The sequence below is a fragment of the Mobula birostris genome, chromosome 6 (genome assembly GCF_030028105.1).
Source record: "Mobula birostris isolate sMobBir1 chromosome 6, sMobBir1.hap1, whole genome shotgun sequence".
Lineage (NCBI taxonomy): Eukaryota > Metazoa > Chordata > Chondrichthyes > Myliobatiformes > Myliobatidae > Mobula > Mobula birostris.
The window spans coordinates 180479616-180496805 of record NC_092375.1 but is presented as its reverse complement, the minus strand read 5'-3'; the positions used below and the strand labels follow the sequence as shown (position 1 = coordinate 180496805).

At 43.2% G+C, this 17190-nt stretch overlaps 1 protein-coding gene across 2 annotated transcripts in view; it reads right to left on the bottom strand.

Annotated features, from left to right (window-relative positions):
- The window catches only part of tank (TRAF family member-associated NFKB activator), a 106262-nt gene that overhangs the window by 63707 nt on the left and 25365 nt on the right, over positions 1-17190 (bottom strand). For both annotated transcript variants that reach the window (XM_072262020.1, XM_072262021.1), the window contains exon 4: positions 14090-14244. In XM_072262020.1, the coding sequence (XP_072118121.1) occupies positions 14090-14244 (155 nt within the window). The remainder of the gene's footprint in view (positions 1-14089; positions 14245-17190) is intronic.

Sequence of the window (17190 nt, the reverse complement as noted above, 5' to 3'; positions counted from 1 at the left end):
GCCAGCCGGAGACGGCGTTGTTGGAGCAGGGTGAAGAGTTTGGGTATCTGGGCGCGGGCCAGGACCTCATTGTTGGTGACTCGGTCAGTCCACGTGATGTCCAGGATGCGTCTCAGGCTGCGAAGGTGGAAGGCGTTGAGACGCCGCTATTGTCTGTAGCAGAGGCTCCAGGTCTCGCTGCCGTAAAGCAGTGTGCTGAGGATGCAGGCCCTGTAGACTGCAACTTTGGTGTGCGTCGTCAGCTTTCTGTTCTCCCAGACTCTCTTCGTCAGCCTGGCGAATGTTGAGGCTGCTCGTCCGATCCGTCTATTGATCTCAGGGTCTAGGGAGAGGCTGTCCGTGATGGTGGAGCCAAGGTATGTAAATTACCATTAACTTAAATAGGAAAAATTCTTGAGCGTTCCCAGACCCAAAAAATAACCTACCAAATCATACCAAATAACACATAAAACCTAAAATAACACTAACATATAGTAAAAGCAGAATCGGGAAGATTAAGCCAAAACCAATTTGTAGAAAAAAAATCAGCACGTACACGCACGTCACGAATGCGCACACAGGTGCCTGCGCAAGGCTTCACGGTCATGGTAGTCTTTCTCAGGGTAAACACAAGTGTCCCGTATTTGACTGCACCCTTTGTCCCTTATTTGGGAGTGAGAAAGTTGCCAACCCTGGTTGCGGACTGCCCCTCCTGTTGGCGCTGCCATCCAGTGGTCACTCAGTGGAAGACAAGCTAGAATACCTGTGCGCAACACACATCAAAGTTGCTGGTGAATGCAGCAGGTCAGGCAGCATCTCTAGGAAGAGGTACAGTCGACGTTTCAGGCCGAGATCCTTCGTCAGAACTAACTGAAGGAAGAGTTAGTAAGAGGGCGAAGGGGGACAAAGGTGAGGCCCTTACTGAGGACAGAGCGTTCTGCCTCCGACAGTTGAAGGTCGGAGGGGATGGTAAAGACCTGGCACGGATGACAGCTGGGATCAGAGGGGGGAGGGGGGAGGCTGGGGGTGGCAGTGGAGAGGGGAGGGTTGAGGTGAGAGGAAGATGGAGCCTCTGAGGACCCAGGAGCTGACAATGGGATCTGAGGGAGACGGGATTGCAGAGTATTGGTGGGGGAAGGGGAGACGGGAGTCACAATAGCAGCACATGAAGATCCAGCCTGGAGTTCAAGGCTGCTCTTACTAACTCTTCCTTCAGTTAGTCCTGATGAAGGGTCTCGGCCTGAAACGTCGACTGTACCTCTTCCTAGAGATGCTGCCTGGCCTGCTGTGTTCACCAGCAACTTTGATGTGTGTTGCTTGAATTTCCAGCATCTGCAGTATTCCTGTGGAATACGTGTGCGTGTGGGTTTGTCTGCAGACCGCTGAGAGCTGCTTGTTCTTGCTGATAACACCCATGCATTATCTGTTTACAGGACATGTCACTCAGGGACTTGGGCTATATATTTTTTGTGTGATTCTATGTCCACTTGTTATTTTATATGTGCTATTTATGCTTGGTACTCAGTGTGACTGCGGGTACCGTGATTTACACCTTGGCCCCGGAGGAATGCAGTTTTGCTTGGCTGTATTCATCGGTATTCTCGTATTGTTGAATGGCAATTAAACTGGAATTTGAAGTTTCCTCTTGGAAGCTACAAACTGCCTCACATTCCACCTGTTGTAGATATCTTCTCAGAATCATAGAAATCTACAGCACATTACAGGCTCTTTGGCCCACAATGCTGTGCCGACCACATAACCTACTCCTGAAACTGCCTCGCGTTACCCTACTGCATAGCCTTCTATTTTTCTAATCTTTTTGCTGTTAATAATCTTTCACTTTATTGTATTTCTGTATCACAATGGGAACAGCCCCCATAATCCACTCTGTCCAGACACCTCATCACTTTATATTCTTCCATCAAATTTCCCCTTTACCGTCTTCTGCAAAGTAAACCGTACTAACCTCTATTCTTATAATTAAGTCCCCAAACTCAGGAACCATTTTGATTTTTCCCCCCTGGATCCCCTCCAATGCCTTCACATCTTTCAACAAAATGGCAACCAAAATTGAACACAATATTTCAATTTAGGCCTGGCCAGTGTTTCAGCAGGGTTCAGCCTACCCTCCCTACTTTAATACCTTCTGCCCGTACTGAAAAAGCCCAGATTTTCATACACCTTCCAAACTGCTTCCTCAACTTGTCCTGATTCTTTCTACCATTCATGCACACATACCTACAGATCCTTCTGCTCCTGTACCCCTTTCAGAACAGTATCTTTTACTCTAGTTGCCTCTACACATTCTTAAAACCAAAATGTATCACCTTGCATTTCACAGCATTAAACGTCTGTTGATTTCACTAGCCTGTTTACCTAACTGCAATATATGACCATTTCACCGAATACTCTTTTGTGTCATCTATAAATTTAGAAACTGTAAAAAGCACCCTGCACCCCCTCCGCCCGATGTCTAGGCAATTAATATAGATAAAAAGAAAATGATTGCCCCAACTCTGATCCAGGGAGAATTATCTTCTGCCAGTCCAACATAAACATTAATTCACCAAGGTCCTCTGATCTCCACTTAGTCAATTTCTCATCCACGCCCTCTATCCTTTCATGCCACATGCTGGTGAACCTGTTATGTGGCACGAAATCAAAAGCCTCTCAAAATTCATTTACATGACATCAAATGCATTCTCCTTATCAACTCTCGACTTGCCTATCAAACTATCCTCTCAATTTGTTTAAACACATTTTTAACTTAAAATTCTAAATTCTCCATGTCATACAGTTTTAAATATCCTACATCTCAACTATCTCCTCCTTCACCATTACTGTGGAAATAATGTCTTCTTGCAAAAGGACATAGGTACTGCCATAGTGCCAAGGCGTTGGATGGGGTAGAATTTGTTAAGTGAGTCTGGGGAAGGTTTCTCAAAAATATGTTGATGTCCAACTAGAGTAGGTTCAAAGGTTCAAAAGGTCAAATTTAATATCAGAGAAATGTATACAATATACATCCTCAAATGCTTTTTCTTTGCAAACATCCACGAAAACAGATTGCCCCAAAGAATGAATGACAGTTAAGCATGAGAACCCCAAAGTCATCCCCCCCAGCTCCCCTCTCCCACGCATAAGCGGCAGCGAGCAACGATCCCCCCCCCCACACCAGCAAAAAAAAACACACACATCGGTACCATCACCGCGCCCAAGCGCGTGCTAAGCAATAGCAAACACACAGACCAAAGTTACCCCAAAAGCTTCACATTTCATCTGACAATCGACAAACCAAAGGTTCTCTCCCTCCCTGGTAAGGGAGCGGGAGGCATCCCCCATTTGCACAGCGACGGGAGACATAACAACAACCCGCTGGTTTACGATGTTAAGAGTAGGGGCAACATTTGACTTTCTAATGGTCAAAAACACATGGTTAAGTGACTGAAGTGTAAGTGGGGAAGCACTTTAGGACCAGAATCAGAATCAGGTTTATTATCACCGGCATGTGTCGTGAAATTTGTTAACTTAGCAGCAGCAGTTCAATGCAATACATAATGTAGAAGAGGAAAAAAACAATAATAAATAAATAAATCACTTATAGAGTACACATATTGAATAGATTAAAAATCGTGCAAAAAACAGAATATATATTAAAAAAGTGAGGTAGTGTTCACAGGTTCAATGTCCATTTAGGAATCAGATGGCAGAGGGGAAGAAGCTGTTCCTGAATCGCTGGATGTGTGCCTTCAGGCTTCTGTACCTCCGACCTGATGGTAAGTGAGAAAAGGGCATGCCCTGGGTGCTGGAGGTCCTTGATAATGGACATTGCCTTTCTGAGACACTGCTCCTGGAAGATGTCCTGGGTACTTTGTAGGCTAGTACCCAGGATGGAGTCGACTAAATTTACAACCCTCTACAGCTTCTTTCAGTCCTGTGCAGTAGCCCACACCACCCCCCGACCATACCAGACAGTGATGCAGCCTGTCAGAACATCTATAGAAGTTTTTGAATGTATCTGTTGACATACCAAATCTCTTCAAACTCCTAATGAAGTATATTCGCTGTCTTGCCTTCTTTATAACTGCATCAACATGTTGGAACCAGGTTAGATCCTCATTTTGACACCCAGGAACTTGAAACTGCTTACTTTCTCCACTTCTGATCCCTCTATGAGGATTGGTATGTGTTCCTTTGTCTTACCTTTCCTGAAGTCCACAATCAAAAACCCGAGATCCATTAATTTTAAAATAGTTATTGGAAAAGATAGACTGCTCCACAAATTAAAGCACAAGATTGGGGGCAAGGTAAATTTTGATGGTATTAGACAGTAACTTTCTGAAGTGGATTCAGTAAACTTGTTTGCAGGTAAAAGGGATGTGTAGCAAATAGGAGGGTCAGTTAGAGTAAAGGGCAAGTTTGACATGATTAGAGAGCCCTGATAGATGAGAGATATTGAGGCTTTAGTCAAGAAAAATTACTAAGAATGTGGCAGGTATAGGCAGTTGGAATCAAGGGAACTGCTTGAGTACAAGGAATGCAGGAGTACACTTAAGAGGGAAATCAGACAGGCAAAAAGAGAACATGATATAGCTTTGGCAAACAAGAATCTCAAGCAATTTTATAAGCATACAGAGAGCAAAAGGTTGACTAGTGAGTGAATAAGATCCCTGAAGGATCAAAGTGGCAGTTTATGTGTAAATAAAGAGAACAGTGATGTTTTGAAACATATCCACATTATGAAAAGAATGTGCCAGCAATCTTAAAGCATATATTGGTGGCTAAATCCCCAGGGCCTCATCAATTGTACCCTAGGGGTTTGTGGGAAGCTAGGGAAAAGAATTGCTGGTGCCCTGGCAGAGATATAGGTAAAAACATTAACCATGGATGAAATACCATAAGAAGAGGTGTAAGAACAAGCCAGGACTCTGTACGCTTATCAGTGGTGCAAAAGTTACCGGATGGGATTTGGAGAAGCAGGATCTACCTGCATTTGGAAAGGCAAGAACTGATTAGTACAGTCAGCATGGTTTTGTGCATGGGAAATCAACTCATGAATTTGATCGAGTTATTTTGAAGAAGTGACCAAAAGGATTGAATTGACAAGATCATGCACGGTAGGCTGGTCTGGAAGGTTAAATCACATGGGATCCAGGATGAGCTCATCTACTGGAGACAAGATTGCTTTATGGGATCCAGGATGAGGTCATCTACTGGAGACAAGATTGCTTCATGAAATAAGCCTGACGATGGTTGTGGAGAGATTTATTCCGCATTGGAGGCCTATGACTTGCTGTATTGGGCATATACTGTATATTAACAGTTTGAATAGAATATAGGCGGCACAGTTAGTAAGCTTGCAGATGACACCAAAATTGATGGTAAGTGGACAGTGAATAAGGTTATTTAAGATGAAAACAGGATCAAGATGAACCGGGAAAGTGCCCCAAGGAATGGCAACTCAGACAGATGCAAAGTGCTACATTTTAATTAGTTAAACCAGGGCAGGAATGGCAGGGCATTGGAGAGTATTGTACAACAGAGAGGCTTAGAAGGGACATGAGTAGATATAGAAGTCTGCAAGTGTACATATACTAACTGTAACTCACACTTTTTTCCCGTATTATCATGTATTGCATTGTACTGCTGCTGCAAAGTTAACAAATTTCACTACATATGCCAGTGATATTAAACCTGATTCTGAAAAGAGATGGAGTACCTAAGACGTTTGCACAGTACTGGTGTAATTTTATCTATTGCACTACACTGCTGTCAGAGAGACTGGACAGGCTGAGACTTTCATCCCTGGAGCAATGGAGGCTGGAGGTTGACTTTATAGAGGTAGGCAGAACCACAAAGGAAACAGATAAGATGCATGATCAGAATCCATTTCTCAAGGTAGGTTAATCTAAAGAGAGGGCATAGGCTTAATGTGAGTGGGGAAAGCTTCAAAGGGGATCTGGGGCAAGTTTTTCCATATTAAGTTCAGGGGCTAAATGGAGCGAGCTGCCAGAGGGAGTGGGAGTGGCAGACGTGGATACAATTACAATGCTCAGACAGATGGATAAAAATGTTTTAGAAGGATGAAGACCAAATGCAGGCAAATAGGACTAGCATGGGCAGAAGATATTAAAGGCTGCAAGCATTAACCAGTAGGCTGAAGGCTAGCTTCTACCTCACTGTTATAAGATACGGTTTCCCTAGTATGGTAAGATGGACTTTTGATTTCTCAATCTACCTTGTTGTGACCTTTCACCCTTCTGTCTACCTGCACAGCACCCTATTCTGCATTCTTACTTTTTACCTTCAATGCGCTGTTGTAAAAAACAGATCTATTTGGACGGTACTCAAAACAAATTTTTCATTGTACCATGGTAAACGTAACAATAATAAATCAATTGACTAATTTAGCTCTGGAAGGCAACTTGGTCAGAATGGACAGGCCAAAGAGCCAGATTCCCTGTAGAACTGTAACTAAGTCTCCATTATAACTACCATACACTTTGAGCTTCTGTAATTTTGTCGCATTCTTACTCCACCTTATTTCCTCCCTTGCCCAGCCTATAGAATAAGAAATTTCACAACACATACCAGTGTTATTAAACCTGATTCTGATTTACTCAACAGTACATTGCTCCCTCTACTGTTTGTTAGATCTAATTAAATAGATTATTTTTGATCTTACTTTCCTTCTCTGACCTTCTGGGAACACTTTGTTCTTGAAACACATTTCAGTTACTGCCACATCATCATCTCACATAGCTACCTGTGCCTTAACTTCACTGATTTACCAAAATATACAACTCATATACAATACATACACAAAATAACCTTGATTATTTCCATTTTCAATTACTCCAGTAAAACTCTTACATTGATTTTATCTAGTGTGAACTGTTCTTCTTTCGCCTTTTTCCCCCCTTTATCTCAGTACTTCCCCTCCCTCTAATTTCAGTTGCTGATCTCTCTTATACTTGACTGCTTTGCTCGTTCCATGGTCAAGTTACGTTTCCATCTTTGCTTTCCTAAACAATCACTTGCTCAAACCACCCCTATCCTTCATTTCCAACTTAGTTTTTCTCCCTTTTTAAACCCTCCCCATTAGAAATAGCAAGACCTTTTGTGATGATATTGGTCCCATTCACGGTGAACCTGTTCGCCATTTGCAACAGAAACAGTCTGAATTCCGCAGAAATCTAAAGCATTCCCTCCTTCACCATCCTTCCAGCAACACAATCATCTTTTGTATTTTCCTATTCTGGACAAATAACACTGTCACTACCTTAAACACAGTAATCTAGAGGTTACTACCTTTAAGGCTTCTGCCCTTTAACAATTTCTTAGTTTCTAATCTCATTCTATAGTAGTTACACACTTGGTACTGATTTAGGCCATAACTTCAGTCTGTTTACCATTCCCTTTCAAACTGTTTTACAGCTGTTGACTATTGACATCCTTGACCCTAGCAAAATGTCCTCAAGTCACATCTACAACCACTGAAATGCTTATAGGTTTCACCACAACCACTGTCGTTCTGTCAGTTTTCTTCTTTCCTTTCTGTTCAGCTAAGCCACTGGTGGCGTCACACCCTGGCCCAGCGTACTCCACTGAGGAATCGACACCCCCACCAATATCAAAAGTGGAACATCTGTTTGGGGGAAGGTATGATCTCAGGGACTCATTATTGATAGTCTATCTATCAGCCGCTCCTCCCGCCCGGCGCTCACTCACTCTTAAAACTACAGCATTATGACCTCTCTAAACATGACACCCACTAAGTTCTCAGCCTTGTTGATATGTAACAGTGTTACCTACTGATTCCTCAACTCTGAGACCCAGAATTAAAGCTGTTGCAGGTGGAGACATTTCCCGTGAAGTCTAGGACTCTGGGGAAAACTTGTCTTGCGTTTCATCTGTATGGATCAATTATTACAACAGCACATCAAGGTAGTACAAGGTAAAACAATGAGAGTCCAGTATTAAGTGTTGCAATAATGGACAGAAAATACAAAAAATATGAGGCGTAAAGGGACTTGGGATTCCTTGTGCAGGATTCCCTGAAGGTTAATTTTCAACATTCATTTCAAGAGGACTAGAATATAAAAGCAAGGATGTAATGTTGAGACTTTATAAAGCAGTGATGAGGCCTCGGAGTATTGTGAGCAGTTTTGGATCCCTTAGCTTAAGGACGTGCTGAAATTGGAGAGGGCTCAAAGAAGGTTCACGAAAATGATTCTGGGATTAAACGGCTAGTCATAAGAAAAGTGTTTGATGGCTCTGGGCCTGTAGTCACTGGAATTCAGAAGAATGAGGGGTGGCTTCGTTGAAACCTTGATAGAGTGGATGTGGAAAGGATGTTTCCTATGGTGGGAGAGTCGAGGACCAGAGGACACAGCCTCAAAATAGAAGGGCATCCTTTTAGAACGGAGATGAGGAGGAACTTCTTTAGCCAGAGATGGTGAATCTGTGGAATTCTTTGCCACAGGCAGCTGTGGAGGCCAAGTCTTTATGTATATTTAAGACAGAAGTTGATAGATTCTTGATTAGTCAGGTCATGAAGAAATATGGGGAGAAGGCAGGAGACTGGGGTAGAGAGGAAAGTTGGATCAGCCATGATGAAATGGTGAAGCAGACTCAATGGGCCAAATGGCCTAATTCTGCTCCTATGTCCTATGGTGTAATACAGATAAAATGCAGTGCAGGAGATCAGGCGCAAAGCCACAAGGAGATAAGATTGTGAGGTCAAGAGTTCACCTTATCACACCAGGGAACCATTCAATAGTCTTAATAATAAGACAAAAGCCGTCATTGAGACTGGTGCTTTCAGACTTTGTATCTTCTGCCCAAAGGGAGCAGGGAGAAGAGGGAATGTTTGGGGGCGGGTGGAATCTTTGATTTACCAAAGCAGTGCAAATTCTACATTTGTCATAAACATTGGAGAAACCACGAGAAGGTGGTCTGTTTGTGGAGTGCCTCCTCCATTCCGTCCGCAGATGCTGATGTTCAAAGGGTTGAGATCTTCAAGCTCCTAGAAGTGAACATCACCTGTCTTGGTCTACACGGAGCACGGTCACAGGAAGGAAGCATCCATCAAGAACTCCCACCATGTGGGCCATGCTTTCTTCTTGCTGCTGCCATCAGGAAGGTACCAGAGCCTCAGGACTCACATCACCAGGTTCAAGAGTAGTTATTACCCCTTAGCCATCAGGCTCTTGAACCAGAGGGAATAACTTCACTTGCCCCATCTCTGAAATGTTACCACAACCCACGGACTCACTTTCAAGGACCCTTCATCTCATGTTCTCAATATTTATTGATCATTTTTTTTTCCTTTTAAAATTTGCACAATTTGTTGTCTTGTGCACCTTGATTGTTTGTCCATCCTGCTGGGGGCAGATTTTTTTAAAAATATATTGAGATACAGTGCAGAATAGGCCCTTCTGGCCCTTTGAGCTGTGCTGCCCAGCAACCCCGGAGTTAATCCTATCCTGACCACAGGACAGTTTACAATGATCAATTAACCTACCAAGCAGTACATCTTTGGACTGTGAGGAAGAAACTGGACATCTGGTGAAAACCCACACGGTCATGGAAAGAACGTACAAACCCCGTACAGGTAGCGGGTTAGGAATTGAACCCGGATCACTGGTACTGCAAAGCACTGTGTTAACCACTATGCTATTTTCATTGATTCTACTGTGTCTGTTGTATTCACTGTTAATGCCTGCAATAAAATTAATCAGGGCTGTACTGTATATGGTGATACTTTGATAATAAATTTAGCTTGAACTTTCGTTCTACCTTTGCGAAGAAAGCTCACCAATGCTTCTACATCCTCCGGAGGCTTAAGAAATCTGGCACATTCTCTTTGTCCCTTAGCAATTTTTATCCAACCACCATAGAAAGCACCCTAGCTGGATGCATCATGGATTGGTATGGCAGCTGTTCTACCCATTACTGCAAGAAACTGCAAAGTTGTACTGAGCTGTGTCCACATCACTGTCAATACTTGGCACTTCCTCAGTAAAGCAGCCAACACATCAAAGACACCACCCACCCTGAACATTTTCTATTCTCCCATCAGGCAGAAGATACAGAAGCCTGAAAGTATGTGCCACCAAGCTCAAGGACAGCTTCTACCCTGTCATTAAAAAAAATTAAATAAGTAATGCAAAAAGAGAAAAAAAGAGTAGTGAAGTTGTGGTCATGGGTTCAATCGCTCAGCATTTAATACCATCATTCCCACAATCCTGATTGAGAAGTTGCAGAACCTGGGCCTCTGTACCTCCCTCTGCAATTGGATCCTCCACTTCCTAACCAGAAGACCACAGTCTGTGCAGATTGGTGAAAACATATCTTCCTTGCTGACGATCAATGCCGGCGCTCCTCAGGGGTGTGTGCTTAGCCCACTGCTCTACTCTCTATTCACATGACTGTGTGGCTAGACATAGCTCAAATACCATCTATAAATTTGCTGACGATACAACCATTGTTGGCAGAATCTTAGATGGTGATGAGAGGGCGTACAAGAGTCAGATATGCCAACTAGTGGAGTGGTACCGCAGTAACAACCTGGCACTCAACGTCAGTAAGACGAGAGAGCTGATTGTGGACTTCAGGAGGGGTATGACGAAGGAACACATACCAATCCTCATAGAGGGATCAGAAGTGGAGAGAGTGAGCAGCTTCAAGTTCCTAGGTGTCAAGATCTCTGAGGATCTAACCTGGTCCCAACATATCAATGCAGCTATAAAGAAGGCAAGACAGTGGCTATACTTTACAAGGAGTTTGAAGAGATTTGGTATGTCAACAAATACACTCAAAAATTTCTATAGTTGTACTGTGGAGAGCATTCTGAAAGGCTGCATCACTGTCTGGTATGGAGGGGCTACTGCACAAAACCAAAAGAAGCTGCAGAAGGTTGTGAATCTAGTCAGCTCCATCTTGGGTACTAACCTACAAAGTACCCAGGACATCTTCAGATAGCAGTGTCTCAAAAAGGCAGCATCCATTATTAAGGACCTCCAACACCAGGCCATGCCCTTTTCTCACTATTACCATCAAGTAAGAGGTACAGGAGCCTGAAGGCACTCAGCGATCCAGGAACAGCTTCTTCCCCTCTGCCATCCAATTCCTAAATGGACATTGAATCTTTGGACACTACCTCACTTTTTTAAAAAGAACATACAGTATTTCTGTTTTTGCACGTACAGTCGGCCCTCCTTATCCGCGAGGGATTGGTTCCGGGACCCCTCGCGGATACCAAAAAATGTGGATGCTCAAGTCCCTTATTCAACCTGCCTAAATGCGTGGAGCTTAGGACCCAGCGGAACCCTAGACCTTACTTAACCTGTCTCAGTGCGGTGGACATTAGGACCTGGCGGCGGAGCTCTGAATCAGCAGTGTTTCTGTTCACGAAAATAATCATGATTGCGATTTAAAATAAAGTGGAAATAATAAAGCGATCAGAAAGAGGTGAAACGCCATCGGTCATTGTAAAAGCGTTAGACTACAGTCAGTCAACGATCGGAACAATTTTTAAGGATAAGGTGAGAAAGGTCCTGCCCGATTAAAGCTAAAATTATTACTAAGCAATGCGTGGTTTAATTATTGGGTTTTGGGGTTTTGGGTTTTTGATCCTCCACATCAACCCGGCATGGATGGAGAGTGCGCTCGGGAGCGATCTGTCACTGAATCAAACTCGGGAATTTCCATTCCCGAGCCGGGTGCTGAAACATACATTTCTTAAGCGTTTTATATGCATAGAAAGGTGAAATATATACTATATACAAAGACAAACGTTTGACTAACTGACGCTAAATAATACTGGATGTACCTGTTCCGACTTACTTAGTAAGAGAACTTCCAGTTTTTTTTCGATCCCGATCCACGATAACCTACGCACATCCTCCTGTATACTTTAAATAGTAGTCATAGTCATACTTTGTTAATCCCGGGGCAAATTGGTTTTCGTTACAGTTGCTCCATACATAATAAACAGTAATAGAACCATAAATAGTTAAATAGTAATATGTAAATTATGCCAGTAAATAAGTCCAGGACCAGCCTCTTGGCTCAGGATGTCTGACCCTCCAAGGGAGGAGTTGTAAAGTTTGATGGCCACAGGCAGGAATGACTTCCTATGACGCTCAGTGCTGCATCTCGGTGGAATGAATCTCTGGCTTAATGTACTCCTGTGGCCATCCAGTACATTATGTAGTGGATGGGAGACAACTGATCACTCTGTCGGACATACAGTGTTGCAAGCACACGTACTGTGGTCTGCCAGTCAGGTAATCAAGAATCCATGATACCAGGGAAGCATCCACCCGCATCGCTGTCAGTTTCTCCCCCAGCAGAGCAGGGCAATCATCTCTAGATTACTTATAATACTTAATACAATGTAAATGCTGTGTAAAATAGTTGTTATACTGCATTGTTTAGGGAATAATGACAAGTTCTGGAAGAGCATTTCCGTGTTTTCTCGATTCGTGGTTGGCTGAATTTGCGCATGCAGAACTCGCGGATAAGAAGGGCCAACTATGTTTTAGAATCTATTGAATATACGCAATTGATTTATTTGTTTATTTATTATTATTTTTATTTTATTTATTATTATTTTTGTTCTCTCAGCTGCTGCTAAGTTCGCAGTTATTTTATTTCTTCTTATTATTTTTGTTCTAACTGCTGCTGCTAAGTTAACAAATTTCACGTCACATGCCGGTGATAATAAACCTGATTCTGAATGTCCATTCAAAAATCAGATGGTGGAGAGGAAGAAACTGTTCCTGAATTGTTGAATGTGTGCCTTCAGGCTCCTGAACCTCCTCCCCGATGGCAGCAATGAGAAGAGGGCATGTCCTGGTGATGGGATCCTTAACGATGGATGCAACCTTTTTGAGGCATCATTCCTTGAAGATGTCCTGGATACCGGGCAGGCTAATGCCCATGATGGAGATGACTGAGTTCACAACTTTCTGTAGCTTATTTCGATCCTGTGCAGTGACCACCCCCCACACCGTCCCCCCAATACCAGATGGTGATGCAGCCAGTTAGTACATTAGTCAAGCTTTTCACCGTAACTCAGTACATGGGGCAACAATAAACTAATTCCAATTTGCACACAAAGTTCTGATGCAGTACCACCAATCGACTTCCGGTTCCTGAACTGAAATCTGAGTCTCAGGAAAGGGGAAATTAGCTGGAAAGATAATCCAAGATTCAGTCCTGATTCTTAGCATTGGCATTCTGGGTTTAGGCAGCATTCAGTGAGAGCTAGGTCGGTGTTGGGATTCAGGATCTGGCAGTACAAGAATTTTAAAACTATTTCTGTTTCCAGGATTAGGGTTTAACTCCTTTTGACTTACCCAGGTGCTCACCCTTTCCAATTCACCTGCCCCCACACTCTAACCGCCACCCCCCCCACCACCCGGTTTCTTTACCCTCTCCCACTTACTCTGTCTGCCTGTCACCAACACACTCCTCCCGTTGGCTCCCCTTCCCCCATTGTTTTTAAATCGCCCAACCTACTTCTTAATTGATGCCTTCTTTTCTTTCCAAATTCCATCATCTCATGCCTTTTGCAACCTTCATCTATCACCTCCCGCTTCAGCCACTAGTTCTCCCCTTCCCTCCTCCACCTGACTCCATCCTCCAATCAAGGCATCCTACTTAAAGCTTGCCAGCCCTTGCTCCTCACCCCTTTATATCCACTATTTCCACACTGTTCTCAGTCCATGTGAAGGGTCTCAATCTGAAATGTTGACTGTCCGTTTCCCTCTATGAATGCTGCCTAATCAACCCAGTAAACGGAACAAGGGGCAAGTTGGTGGTTGGAGAGTCTTAGGTTTGACTCCTCATCTAGGCTAGTCAACCTCAGCTGCACCTGCAGTGCACCACTATACCTTTGGCATAAGGAATAATGCAAGTGAGTAGGCAGCACCTACTGATCATTTTCCAATGATACCTGCTGGAAGTACACATTTTGTTAATAAATCAGAGTTGGTTGTAATCCCTCCAAGATTGAAGAGCCACATATACAAACACAATTTAAATGTTAAGATTATACATTCATTCCAGTCATTTGTAATTTTACATGAATTAAGTTTACCTTGCAAACTCTTTCCCGTTCTAATGCTACTTTCAAATCCTCCAGCGATTCAGATGCAGCAGGATGCTGTGCCTCATTTCTTCTGCCTTTCAGCAAGTCACCCTCAGTTACTTGTGGCAAAGTGTTCAGAGCCTGAACTTGACCAGGAATATTACCTGCAAAGAGTTCAGTACCAAAAAAGATCAATGTGAAAGTAACCATTACCTGCTAGTGGTAAATCATTGTTCACTGATGTATCTATTTCTCTTTCTCTTATTTAGTCAATTAAAATGTTTAGTTCAAGCAATTAAATTGCTCTCTTTTTATGTACATCTTATCCCTCTCTTTTTCCAGAAGAGCTTTGGATTTGCAAAACTCACTCACTCCAAAGAGTGAAACATTCATTTAGGACGTCCCTGATCAAAGGCTGAGATCAGATACAAGGGCAAGCTTGACCATCCATTCATAGCCATAGAGAAATGCAGCACAGAAGCAGGCACTTCATTCCAACTAGTCTGTGCTGAACCTTTTAAACTGCCTACTCCCATCGACCTGCATCGGGACAATAACCCTCCATACCCTTATCATCCATGTAGCTATCCAAACTTCTCTCAAACATTGAAATTGAGCTCGTATACATCTCTTGCACTGGCAGCTCATTTCCCCACTCTCACGACCATCTGAGTGAAGTTTCCCCTCATGTTCCCCTTAAACATTTCATGGTTCACTCTTAATGCATGACCTCTGGTTGTTGTCCTACCCAACCTCAGTGGAAAAATGCTCTGGTATAAAAGGCAATCCTTGAATTTTGTTACATGATGTTATTGAGTCAAATCATCTACTTTGGCAAAAATCTGCCGTTCTCAAAAATATCAAACAGAATCTAAAATCAGACATAAAAATACAAATTTATAATGGTCGTCCACAAGAATGGGCCAAATGAACATTAATGTCAAAACAGTATTAAAGAAAGAAAGGCATGGAAGAGTGTTTCCTCAGTTAAATCAGAGGATATTCTTACAGGTGGAACTAGGAGGACTTAATTGGCCTTTATTAATCAAAGTATTGAGTATAAGAGCTGGAATGTTATGATGTGGTTGTATAAGGCATTGGTGAGCCCGAATCTGGAGTACCGTGTTCAGTTTTAGTCACCAAATTACAGGAAAGATATAAATAAGGTTGAAAGAGTACAGAGAAGGTTTACAAGGATGTTGCCGGGACTTGAGAAACTCAGTTACAGAGAAAGGTTGAATAGGTTAGGACTTTATTCCCTGGAGTGTAGAAGAATGCGGGGAGATTTGATAGAGGTATATAAAATTATGATGGGTATAGATAGAGTGAATGCAAGCACACTGAGGCAAGGGGAGAAAAAAAACCAGAGGATATGGGTTAAGGGTGAGGGGGGGGAAAAGTTTAAATGGAACATTAGGGGGGGCTTCTTCACACAGAGAGTGGTGGGAGTATGGAATGAGCTGCCAGACGAGGTGGTAAATGTGGGTTCTTTTTTAACATTTAAGAATAAGTTGAACAGATACATGGATGGGAGGTGTATGGAGGGATATGGTCCATGTGCAGGTCAGTGGGACTAGGCAGAAAATGGTTCGGCACAGCCAAGAAGGGCCAAAAGACCTGTTTCTGTGCTGTAGTTTTTCTATGGTTTCTATGGTAATGAAAGTGAGTGTGGGGTGTATGGGGTGTCCAGGGAGGGGAAGCACCTCTGGTGAAGGAGCGTGTCTTGACCATTCTGGGGCAGCTCACTCAACTGTGGCTCCAAGTAGCTGTCTGCATCAACAGCGACCACATCCCAGCACACCGCTTCGACAGGCAGGCTAAACCAGGTGAGGATAGTTGGCGGTCCTCACACCCCGGTGAGACCTCTCCAACTGAGACCCTTCTTCAGGACTGGAAAGGATGAGGGAAGACACCAGAATAAAAAGGTGGAGGAAGGGGAAGGAGGAGAGCTAGAAGATGATAGGTGAAGCCAGGTGGGTAGAAAAGATAAAGGGCTGGAGAAGAAGGAACCTGATAGGAGAGGAGAATGGTTTGTTTGATTAACATTCACCAGAGGGAAATATTTCCTATGCCAATAACTACAAGTAGCAGTTGTTTAAATAGAAAATTGCAGTACAAACAACCTTAAAAAGATTTTTAGTGTTCTTCCTGACCTCAATGCATCCATTTAATAACCATGCCTGCAAGCCAGTAACCTTGGCTACTGTAGTAACTGTGCAGAGACCTAAGCCAAGTTTAAAAAAAATCTATGATATAGGTCTGATTTTATGAGGAAGAAACGGGGAAAAGTTTCAACATTCCAGGAACTTAAAATAACAATTACTTAATAGGGATTTGATTGTGAAGGGAAGGGTCAGTTCATCATCTAGTTCAAGGTTGGTAGAGATTACTCATCGAGAAAGATTTGCTTGTAAGACCAAATGGAAACATTTATTCTCTAACTGTCCCACAAGGAGGACCACAAGAAGACCGACAAGGATATTCACTATATGGATCACACTGTTCCTGCACTTCAACAGTTATGCAGGTTGGGAGCAGGAGAAGGTGGTGGCGCGATGCAGCGCGCGCGGCCTCTCCGGTGATGAATATCTGTAATCTGTCAAGTAGGAGACCATGCACAATTCTGATGTGGGCGAATATGGTCTTTCCATGACAATGATTGTTCTTGGCAAATGTTTCTACAGAATTGCTCTGCCATTGCCTTCAGGGCAGTGCACTTACAAGACGGGTGACCCCAGCCACTATCAATACTCTTCAGAGATTGCCTGGTGGCAGTGATCGCATAACCAGGACTTGTGATCTACACCAGCTGCTCATACGACCATGGCTTCACGTGACCCTGATCAGGGGCTAAGCAAGTGTCACACCTTACTCAAGGGTGACCTGCAGTCAAGATATCCATGGGAATCAGTAGGTTTATAAAAGATGTTGCTCAACAGTTTGTCTCCAGAGATAAAGACAGAGAGATCGGGAAAGAGGAGAGAGGTGTCAGAAATGGACCGAGTGAATTTAAGGGCAGGGTGAAAGTTGGAGGCAAAGTTGATGAAACTGATGAGCTCAGCATGGGTGCATGAAGCAGTACCAATGCAGTCGTCGATGTAGTGGAAGCA